This window comes from Thalia democratica, chromosome 8, assembly GCF_965202585.1.
Source record: "Thalia democratica chromosome 8, ktThaDemo2.hap1.1, whole genome shotgun sequence".
NCBI lineage: Eukaryota > Metazoa > Chordata > Thaliacea > Salpida > Salpidae > Thalia > Thalia democratica.
The window spans coordinates 20,791,108-20,803,380 of record NC_139172.1 but is presented as its reverse complement, the minus strand read 5'-3'; the positions used below and the strand labels follow the sequence as shown (position 1 = coordinate 20,803,380).

At 25.7% G+C, this 12,273-nt stretch overlaps 2 protein-coding genes across 2 annotated transcripts; one reads left to right on the top strand and one right to left on the bottom strand.

Moving 5' to 3' along the window:
- The first annotated feature begins 1,125 nt into the window (after nucleotides 1-1,125).
- Nucleotides 1,126-5,936, top strand: LOC145842191 (phagosome assembly factor 1-like). The gene is made up of 11 exons (XM_082949591.1): nucleotides 1,126-1,238; nucleotides 1,400-1,575; nucleotides 1,902-2,090; nucleotides 2,415-2,488; nucleotides 2,848-2,963; nucleotides 3,871-3,941; nucleotides 4,598-4,729; nucleotides 4,978-5,060; nucleotides 5,179-5,216; nucleotides 5,293-5,450; nucleotides 5,546-5,936. The coding sequence occupies exons 1-11, from the start codon at nucleotides 1,172-1,174 to the stop codon at nucleotides 5,606-5,608; spliced, it is 1,167 nt and encodes a 388-aa protein (XP_082805717.1). The 5' UTR covers nucleotides 1,126-1,171; the 3' UTR covers nucleotides 5,609-5,936.
- Nucleotides 5,937-11,033: 5,097 nt separating this feature from the next.
- Nucleotides 11,034-11,894, bottom strand: LOC145842984 (spermatocyte protein spe-26-like). Its single transcript, XM_082950455.1, has one exon. It carries the CDS (start codon nucleotides 11,892-11,894, stop codon nucleotides 11,034-11,036), a length of 861 nt encoding a protein of 286 aa, XP_082806581.1.
- Nucleotides 11,895-12,273: the final 379 nt, after the last annotated feature.

Below are 12,273 nucleotides of genomic sequence, written 5' to 3'. Positions count from 1 at the left end.
CTTTTTGCGTTTTTAGTAAAAAACTGTTCATAATAATATATTTTATTCTACTTTTAGGTTGTGATAAAAAGCATAGAAAAACGTATTAAACTATCACAGAAAAACTTGGGAGAGTGTTTTATATTTGTTATGCATTTAAATAAAAGCTAATAATGTTTGAGGTTTAAAAAAAATATTGTCATCATCAAAAGCTTTATTTTTAAGAAAACAAATTTAAAGTATCTTTATATATTTTTTTAATATTGAAATATTATTTAACAAAGTTTTTAAACTTAAATTTAAACTAAAAATAGACCCAAAAACATATACTTTGAAAAACCTAGATTAAAATCAGAAAATTTAGAAGAAATTTCTCAAAAACTAGTGGCAACCCTGTAGTAAAAACAAAAACAATAATAATAACTTGGTGCTAAACTGACATAGTGCAAAATTGTCTTCCTGCAAAAGTGACCCTTTGTCTGTTGCAAAAATATCCCTTCTTGAATTTCTGACACCTACCCAAAAATGGACAAAAATGCTTGAAATTTCAGAAACGTGGATTAAATTCAGTAACTAAGAAATAATTTTCTAAAAACATATGGCAACCCTGTAATGTAGATATTATTTTTAAAACATAAATTGAAGTGAAAGAACTTAACTCTTGCCATCCCTCAGACTTGTTTTAAAATTTGTATAAGTCATGTCAGCTGAGGCTAGTTTGTTTTGCAATCCCAATTTAGTTTTTTAAGCTTAAATTAGACTTAGTAAACCTTGTTTTAGAATGTTTTCAATTTTATCTTTAAAAGTTTTTATTGTAGCGTTCATTTCCATTTATTGAAAAAAAATTGCTGTAAATGCTATCTTAGCTTTTCAAAACATTTTTATTGACAATAGTTAGTTGTATGAGTTTTTATTTTAATGCATATTTATTTGTAAATGTAAACTTATGTGACTTATGACTAGAGATTCAAAAAAGCAAGCTTTAAATTGAATACAGGTAAGTTCTTAGTTCAGCTGGAATTAAAAAGTTACTGATGCACATTTCATAAACTTAAGCATTTTTGCTTTGAAATCAGGCAAGTCCTTATGTTACCATTATGTTATAGTAAATAATGATTCATACATTTAAGTTCGTAAAACATTTCAGTTTTTATATTGGTACTGTGTTTCAGTAATAAAATAATTTAGTATTATGTTGGATGTAGAAGTTAAACTACCAGAAAGGTCGATCAAAGCTGAAAAATGGAACATTGAGCTTGGTTTGTCTTTAATTAAAAATAGCTTTAAAGTTTTAGCATATGAAATATTATTGAATATCTTTTTGATTTATTTTTTCGTAACAAAAACTTGTAATTTATAACACTTACTAAGTAATTTTTAAACATAAATCCATTTTTGATTTCATTTAACAATGTTCCAGGTATGCCCCTTTTCCAAGTTGTTAAAGTTCTAAAAAGACAGCAGAAGTCAATTGATGTAGTCAACTTCCATTACAATAAAGTCATGCCATTTAACGATAACTTAGTACTTAACTTGGAAAATAATGGACTTAATCTAGTGTTTAATTCCAAACATCAACGATTAAATTACATTGAGGTTTGCTGGTTTTTCTGAACAACGACCATAAGATTAGTTTTATCTATAAAGTTGATGTTATATTAAAACATATGTTATTGTTTTAGGTCAACAAAAATAATAACCTTAACTAAAATTAAATGTAGTTACAAGGTTTTTTCTAAGAGGAAATAAAATTTGTGAAAGAATAAATAAAAACGTACATATATCACCCATTTTATTAGTTACACCAATGTTTCTATTCACAAATAATAGTTCACCTTTAAAATTAGATAATAAAACCAATCAAAAAATTTCCATCATTAAAACTTATTATTTATTTTCTCACCAATAAAATTTATTTTCAGGTTTTTGACCTGAGCAAAGTAAAACTGAGGTACAGATCGACCTACTTCAACAACCCACCGGTTACCATGCCGACGCTTTCATGCGTGCAAAACGTGTTCGGATCAACCGAATATCCCTCCGAGGAGGACTCGGAATATCAGGTTCTGCGCTTCAAAGGTATTCACTTCCATCTTCCGCTCGATGACACGGTACGTTTGCGTTCAAATATGATCAAAGCTGTTATGGTTATTTTTTTAAATCTAATTTATTATATAAAAGAAATTACACTGTTTTTTGAAGATATATTAGTTTAATACGTCATTTAGCTATAATTTCAGACAGTCTGTCAGAAGCTTTGTATTTGTTATCATTATTTTTTTTTCTATACAACGAAAAATATAAATATTATTAGTTTACGTAAACTTCAAAAGTTCCTAAAAAAGTAAAAAATAGTAATTATCATAATGATGCAATTCTATACCTACTTATTTGATTTTTTATAATAAACTGACAATTTGTGTATTTTATTACAGTTGAGGACAAAAGATATGAATAAGCTTGTACAGAAGGTTTTCATTTTTAGCGGAGAAAATTTTGATAAAGATGGGTTAATTTATATACAAATTAATATATCAGTTTGTTTTTATTGTTTTTGAGTATTTGTATAAGAATTTTTAAATTAAAAAATATTAAGCTAATATTTTGGCTTACTTTTTAAATATACTATTTTAGTAACTGCTTATTTTCATCATATACTTAAATGAAATTCTACAAGCAGTTACTACAATCTTTTGAATCAAAAATAAGTTTGGTTGCTGTAGAAAAACTTTGACGAATAACTATTAATATGATGTTTGGTAATAATCGAACTTGGTAAAACTAAATAATTATACAAATTAAAAAAAAAGCTTGCAAAACATATTATTGAGATTTTTGAATATATTCATAAGTGTGTTTTTTTTTTAGAATTCCTCCTGAAATTCCACTGGTTTGTTATCATGGCAACTTTTTTGCGGACTCTATTTCAACTGTTTGGAAAGATAATTTAGTGCAAGGGCTTGAATTTAAACTAAGAAGTGCCAGTAAGATATATTCACTTGATATAATAATAATAGACTTTTATTGATATTTAGTATTTAAAAGTTAAAATAACTTTTTTCAATTTAATCCGAATAGAAAATATTGATAAAAAAAACTTTTAATTACAAAAAACAGTGAGTAAGTATTTAATTATTTTTTTCTAAACAGTTCAACAAAAGTTTTATTTTTGTTTTTACATAATCTATATATTGTCTAGAATTTATTTATGAACTAGAATTATGCGAATCAGAATATTTTTTGAAGACTTAAGTTTTTATTCTGAATAAAACATTACTTTAAACTTTTTGTGTTTTAGTTTTAAGACCACACATTTAACAAAAGGTTACCCAAATAAGTGCTTTAATCTTTTTTAACTAAAAATATAATTTAAAATGAGTTGACAAAAAAAAAATAAGTTACTAGGAATGTTATTTATTCAACAAAATAGTTTTCAATTGTTTAAATGTATGCTAACAAAATAGTACTTACATGCAGTCTTAATTCGTAAAAATATTAGATTATTATAAAAGGAATTGTAAAGTACGCTTGTAAATGCATTGAAAGAAATTCTACAGTATTTTGAATATAAAAGATTATAGTCTCAATTTTAATTTAATTTTAATTTTAAATAAGTTAAAAAATAATTTAATTACATCAGATTAATTCCAGTGGACACAATAGTCTTTTTTGAATTTAGAATGACTATTAATATTACGTTTATGTTTTTTAGAACAACCAATTTTTTACTCGTTTTTTATCCTATGTATGTACTTGTGGTTTTTAAAAGTACAATGAAAAACACATGACTTTTTCATTTAATAAGAACATATTGTTTTAACTGTTTATGCAAAACTATTGTTTAAGTTTGGATACCTTTGTTATAAAAAATAAATTTGTATTTACTTTTAGTTATAGACAATGAAATTCAGCTGACTAAGAAGTTTGAAACTAGAACCTTGGTGTTTGGTCAAACTGTTCAGGCTAGAAAAATTTGTGATTTGTTTTCATATGTGTAATTATTTTATGTCACATGAAATGAATTTTTACAAAACTTTTTATCTAAATTTTATAAATTGCATTCAAACAAAAATAGCAATATTTTCTAAATTTTTTCATACAACTTTTGATTAATTATTTAATTTAGATTATTTTTTTACCAGTTAGTTTAAGTCCTATCCAAAATGATTATAATGAAAAACTTATTTATGAAATATAAAATGAAAACTGTTTATTGCTTAACCTCAGTATAAAATTCTAGATTGAATTTGATTATGGCCGCATTTAAAATTATCAGAATTTTTTATTTTTACATTATTTGTTTTTTAAATCTCATTTTTATTAGTAAAAAAAACTGCTGATTATATTTTCAAGGTTTAAATATGTAAAACGTTTAAATAAAGTTTTAATATCGTCTTGAATATGTTTCTACAAGTATTTATTGTTGAAAAAGTTTTTTAAACTAAGTCTCAATATAACTAGTGTAAGTGTATAAAAAGCAAAACCTGTAAATAGTATTACAATTGTAAGTTTAGAAATTAGTTTTACTAAAATAATTGATATAATTCTGATGCACAATTACTGATTTGCAAACTTAACACTGCTTAAGAATAACAATATGAAATAAATAACTGTACAGGAAGTGATGTGTGAAATAGGTTCACCGTGCCAAACATTTTACAAATCTCAAGACAAAATGACCATACATTCATCTCGGAAGTACGACCAGGAATTTTCTGATTATTTCTTCAACTACTTCACTTTAGGAATTGTAAGTTTTTTTAATTATAATATAGTTCACATAATAAAATGACCATTTTTTAAATTTAAATATTGTTAGCTCTTCTTTATGTCGCTGTCATAGTAATTTTATTAACTTTATAGGGAGTTTAAAACAAATTGATGAAAAATTACAATACCGTGTATTTTATAACTTAAGTAACTTTCCTAAAATTGTTTAAATTTAAGTTTTACTGATACTAAAATTAGTAAAAATTCATACTAGTTGTAAATATACAGGACATACTATTTGATGGGCTCAAAAATACAGTAAAAAAGTTCGTGCTTCACAGTAATCACCCTAACCACTACAACTTTAACATGTAAGTATTGTTTTCTGTTTGACATTTATATATAATATATAGGTTTGATAATCAACAGAATGTAAGCTGTTCTTTATTACTTAAATTCAAAAAATAAATAGAATTTATACAACACTAGATACTATCGCTGCCTGTACAACATCAAGCTGCCAATAGGTTAGTCGAAGAAATTCTACATTTTAATAACTGACCTATCCAAAAACAAAGTTGTATTTTTAAAAATTAATTTCAGACTCGCCCGTGATAACCGCATGCACGAGTTGGAGTGAGGTGAGCAAGTCGCTTGGAAACGTGGACAAGCCGGTCGTGCTCAACAGAGCCTCCAGCGGAAATAACGACAACCCCTTCGGCCGCTCGGAATGCTACGGTATTTACAACATGATATTCGAAGTGGGTTGATTTGTAGTTTTGTTGTTTTTGAGTTTATAAGTCAAAGTGTTTTTTTTTATAAACTTTGCTTTATGTTCCTTAAAAATACAATACAGGTTATGGAAAATAAATACTTGGCAAACATAACCATTTATCAAAACCCAGATGGAGAATTATAAAGAACGAAAAACGGTAATTTAAAAAAATTCTATTTTTTTTAATAGTTTAGATAGAATCTTTGAAAATTTTAATTTTAGATAAAAGTTTTGATTCAAAAGCATTATTTACAAAATATTAAGCATATAAAATTTTGTCATATACTTTATTTTAGTTCCTATCACTGAGTTGTTTTAAAAGTTTCTTTTTTTATACTTCAACCTTGAATAATATGTACAATGCAATATTATCCCAAACGTTAATTAATTCTGATTCAAAACATTTTTTATGCATAAATATTTGTAAACTACTTCATTATTATTTTTAAAGACTTTGTACATGTCGGAAATAATAAATAAAAAGCAAAATATGATGTTATGCTGTTTGTACTTTCTTTATTGTCTAAAAATTAAAAAATTAAAAGTGTTAGTGCAATATTTCAGTTTCGTTTTTTTACTACGTTATACTATGTGTCTTTTTTTAAAGTATTTTTAAAGCACAAGCTTCTACAGTTTTTGTTTTTTTTAAATACTTGTTTGTTTTCTATCGTGCTTGAAAAATAAAGTAAAAGTTAAATACGAAAAAACAGTTGTGAATTTTTCTATAAAACAAAATAATCTCATATTTGAAATAGTAATAATGTTATTACAGAGTGTTTTGAAGGGTTGCAACTCCCTCATATTATTAAAAATTATTAATCCACTCTTCCTTTATGTTTTTTTTTATAATATAAATAAAATCTATCAATCAACACAATTTTGCATTTATATTAACAATGTAAAGTATTTAACAGGTTAAAAATAACGTTATATTTACAAAGCTTTTACTTAAAAATTAGTTTTTACTTTTTTGGTTCAAAAAGTCAAAATCATTTTAAAACGAAATTCTTTAAAAACTTAATAGTTTGCAGAAAAACACATACTAAATTTTTTTTATACTTAAAATTTTTTTAAACTGTCACGGTCTTAATTTTAAACCTTAATTATCCCTAAAAACTATTTTGTGGTGTACAAAGATATTGAACTAAGTTGTTTCCAAAAAAGTTACCTGTTTAGACTTATATTTATGTAAAAAAAAGTTAGTCGGAGTTTAATCAATTGCTAGCTAAATAACATCTGCAAAATAACTGTTATAAACAAACACATATTTTAATGCATATAACTTTTTTGTAATATCTATAATCAATAAAGTAAAAACTTAAGAGTTGATGTTAACTCAGTTTAGTTTGAACTTTTAAGACTACGATTCGTTTAATTTTTAGTAAGTCATTTAGTCTAGTTTAAAGCATTTTATAGAGATTTGTTTAAGTTGAAATATTATATAAGTTAATATGTTATGATATCTATTTTAGTTTATGTTCTACTATTTGTTTTTGTTTATTCTAAATGTTTATACTAACTGTTAGATATAAACTTTTACATGAATAATTACTCATATATAAGTCATTTTCTAAGTGAAAGAAATTAAGAAAAATTATAAATATATAAAGAGGAGCCTGTGTATGAAGTATGGATTCACCGAATCCATTGATTTAAATTAAGAAAATGCTTTTGCATTTTAAATTTATTAAAGTATTTATCTATAACTATGTTCTAGAAAACAAAAGAGAGTGGTCATTAAAAACTATATTATACAAGTCCAGAGCTTCCGTTCAAAGAGCGAATCTCCGAACAATGACTCAAGCATGACATATAAAAGTTAGAAAATATATAAATTTTGTTCATAATTCTTTATTTCTTAGGTTGTAGAAACCCTGATAAATATTGTCGTGCGTCGATAAAAAAATCCAGTCTAATACTCCAAATAACTTTTTAAAATATTATACTTCTACAAAACAACTTATAGTCACAAGTGGTAAAACTTAAGAATGATAATTAAGTTTTTTTTTAAATCATTGATATACCACACAACCTTCACCTTAAATAATGTAAGTATATTAAAACGACAAATATTTTCCGACAAATAGATATGGGCATCTTAACATATTTTTAAACAAGTTAGTCTTTGAAAAAAAATTGAAACTAATTAGATTTTAGACTAATCTTGACTTTAAGTTGTATTGTACAAGCAATGCAATCTATATTTTATTATAAATAGTGGTAACTATTAAAATTCGGAGTAACACCTATGAGTAATTTTAATAAGTTAAGATAAAACTTGTTTTTAAGAATAGTTAAGATTTTAAAATAAATAATATTTTTGTAATAAAATATTTCATTAGAAAACCTAAGGTATTATTTTAAAAGCAAGTTTTCAAGTAACTTTAAACTTGTTTTCAATAATCACCATTAAGTTACACATTACTTAAGCTTTAATTAATTATTTTTAGCACTTTTGTTCGGTACATTGTTTATTCAAATAATAAACACAAGAAAATTGAAAATTATAAAAATCAAAACAAATTTTAGTGTGAATAATGACTGCATATACAAGCATCGTAAAGTAAAACAAATAAAAGTTCTTTTTTACATACAACCGACAGTTTTTCACCGCAATTAATGGTAAAAGTATGTGATCCGTTCCATTTTAGAGATCCATTTATTTCATTGTTATTTAGGTTCTTCTTCGAATAAAAACCATTGTTCTGTTCAACTGTGGCCTAAATGGTTTTATTGCTTCAATATAGTTATATTTAACTTTGACTTGAATAACTTTTTTAACAACTTAGATTTGTATTTAGATTTTTGGTACTTTTTTCTAAGAATATCTAGTTATATTAACCAAAATAGTATGGTACACTTTGCGTCTATTGATATTTTGAGATACTAATTTTTATAATTATAGTTGCATTATTATTTATACGATTGTGTTATAAACTTTAAAGAGTTACGTGTAGTAAATTAGCGTGTTGAAAAACGCAAAGCTAATGCTTTATTTTCATAATTTTGAGTCTATATGGCACAACACTAATTAAAAAAAAATTACATTTAAAATAGATTCATAATTTACCCACCGTAAGTGTTTAACTGATAGATATTATAATAATATTATAATTTCGTTTCCTTTAAATCTCAAATATTTGTTAAATGTTGCAGCTCTCAAGCATTTTCCATATGTTGAGCACATATATTATATTGTAAACTAGTACACATGTTATTGTTTTTTTTAATACGATTCATTAGCGAGAATTTTTCGGCAAGCATTTAGTTGTGGCGGGCAAAGTTTTAAAGATAAAAATACTCGAGGGCTGCAGTTGTAATATACTTCGTAAAAGACCCAAAGTATGCAGTGTAAATTTCATAATTTCCGTAAGACGTACCTAAAACACGTTTTTGCTATTCATTACAAATCCCAGAATATCTGGTAAAAGTTTAAAAACTTTCTTTTACGGCCCAAAGGATTTAACTTTCTTTGACCGCATCTTATTTAAAAAAAAAGCATGCTGGTGCGAATTTATTTTGTGTTGTATGTTTCATTGCAAATTTTAATACTATAAAATGTATACTTAATTAAAATAATGATATCAACTACCAATGCTCTTTTAGTAAATAACATTGTTTAAGAAAGCTAGTTTTTAATAAAGATAAAACTCAAAAAATGTTAATTATTAAATTTCAGTTAAAAAACTACGCCAAAAATTAGCTAATTCCCTCTTAGGTAAACTTATTGCAACAGCAAAAGATAAGGCTGATGGCTCTAATTTAGACTTATCTAAAAAATATATTTGAAGGTAGTCTAACGCCTAGGTTATATCACCAATAAACTTATTGAATTTCGTTTGTTAATATAAATAGGAACAGTGTTTTTAGAACTATAGATAAACCATTATAACAACGATAACAAACATTTCTTGTTTTTTATATCGGATATCTATTTAATTGATCGTAAAATTATTATTTTTTAACACTAAATATAAGTAAGTGTAAAACATTAATCAGAATAGTTTATTTACGCTTGTTGTTGTATATTATGCTGTACATTACTTTTATAGAATAGTCCTAATAATTAGTTTAACTTTAACTTATTTAGTTAGGAGCCTTTCCGATCTAAAATTTGAATAAATTTTACAAATTTTCTTTAAATATTTTTAGTTAAAAAAGTAAATTAAAAAAAAACTTCATTCTACTTAAATAAACTTAGTTTTGAAGTTTAACCAAAAAGTAATTATCTATAAATTTATAAATACCTAAGACAATTTAGATGTTCTTATCCGATTATATTTTTATTTTAAGTATTAAAGGAATTAACATTTATTAACACTATCTTAAAATATACTTTGTTTAAATACAGCAGGCATTTTCAGATAAACACAGTTTAAGTGTATGATAAAAGTGATTTAAAATTTTGAATTTTTTTCAAAAGCTTTAATGTATTGCTCTTTATATATTTATTTTTTTTTAATTCCAGTGATATACGAATCGATAACCGAAAAGTTCCTTTGTGCACCAGGTCCTTAGACAAAATTTTTGAGCGCTTTTTTTTATCGTTCAGTAAACAGTATATATATATGTACATATATAAATAGACAGTTTTCTAATAAATTTACGAATTTTATTAAAATTAAGTTCAAAATCGGAACGAGCTGGAAAAACTTTTATGTGAAATTGTATCTAATTTATTTAAAAATTTATTAACCACCGCATAATTTGCTCAAAATATTTTGTCTTAAACCTTTTTTTTATTCAAATATCTAGTTATGTTTTCTAAAGTATATTACCTTAAAGTATGATAGTTTTGCAACAAAATTTAAAAAAAGTATTTTTGTGATAATTTAGTTGCATAGCATTCTTTTATTTTTTTACTAATATTGTAGCTAATAAAATACGACTTAATGTTACATTGCTACTCAATTATGTTAAACGTTTTCAAAGAGATACATATAAAGAAGGACTACCAAGTTACTTTTTATTGAAGATTATTTGTAAATAAAAGTAAGAAAGTAAGTATTAGACGAATTAATAAAAAATTATATAAGTTTTCAAAATAAAAGACTGGAACATTTATAAGATCAACGAAAACATTGTTGAAAGTCTAAGAGCAGAAGCCTGGACTTTCAAATACCTTGAGACAAGCTCAAGCTGTTATAAAGTTTTCCGAAAGTTATAAAGCATGTATAAACCGTTTGTAGATTGACGACCGCAAGTTTTTCGGTTGTAGCTGACTGATGAGTCCTAATCATGACAAAACCGGTCTCAGTCTGCTGAAGGCTTGTGGTCTGATGATCGAATTGGTATGATCAAACCTTTTGTTTAAATATATAAGGAGTAAAACTATCGACTAAAATTCGTCTAACACTATAAATATTTAATTTCATGGTTTTACATCTAAGTATGTACAAAAGAAAAGTTAATTAATTTTTTTTTGAACACCGCAAAACCTAGTAGAAAAACTTATTTAAAATATAATTTAAATGTTTTTAGGTTATAAAAACTTCAAACTTGTAATTTAAAAAAGGTAAATAGACTAAAGTTTAAAAAATAATAGTTTAAAAAAATTGTAAACAAAGCATTAAAAGGACGATACGTTCAATAAAGCGTATTCACAAAGGTTTTTTGTGATGGCAAAAGGTGTTTTGGTCCATTCATCCTTACAAACATCATAGCAAATCATTGTTGGTCTGCTTCTTTGAAACATCAAAATTTTATTTCCAATTGACACAGCCTTAAACACAAAAGTTTCTATCAGCGGACACTTGAGCATAACAAATTTGTTCACGGCATTGTCAAAAACTTCATGCGTACCAGGCGTGGTTTTGATTGCAAACAGTTTATTGCCAACAGCAACCAAACTATGTCCGTGTTTCCCTTTGATCATACTCGGCATCGACGACCATTTGTCAGCAAATACATCGTAGCGTTCTACTGTGTTAAGCTTCAATTCGACATTATGCTGGTGATCTGTTCCCCTGCCGCCAGACACGACTATGTGTCCTTGGAAAACCGCGCAAGCAGCTTTCGATCTCGCTTCTTTCATACTACTAATTTCTTCCCAAAAGTGGTCTTTGGGATTGAAATGTAAACAAGAATTTAATTCAGGACAGTACCCTCCTCCGAAGAAAAATAATTCCTCAACAAACGCGCAAGCACAGAAAAAAACCCGGCCATCAAGCATTATACCTAATTTAGTCCATTTATCCAGAGAAGGTGAATACTTTAAAATATACGAATTATAAGCAGTCATACTATTATCATTGCCCGTAAATGTATAAACTTCTCCTTTGATGCAAACCGCTTCGAACATAGATCTTTCTTCGATCATTAGACTTAGCTTTTTTACTTTTTTTAACTTGTTTCCATCTATTTGGTAGACACTTTTTACAGATTTGTACTGTATACTATTATATCCTCCGCACATTAATACTCCGCTCATGTTTTGGTAACAGTATCTACTTGTATGGTAACTATTTGACTTGGTTTCAGAATATAGTTTGTCAATTACTTCTTTTAATTCTCTAAAGTAGTTAGTTCCCGAACTTGAATTGCTGTCTAAAAGATATTTCAACGCATGCTCCGATAATAAATGAAGACGAACTTTTGAAAACAACTTTTTTGCAAATTTCCGACGTGTTTTATTTTTGTGCTTCAACCAACACATTAAAGCATTTAATACTTCAATCTCCGTGTGTATATTTAATTTAGAGCTTGAAACTATTTTGTAAACTGGAAAAAATGCTAATTCACAAAAGTTCTCAGTTTCAACAACCATTTGAAAACAACTATTTATGTATTTTGACAGTAAAATTTCAATG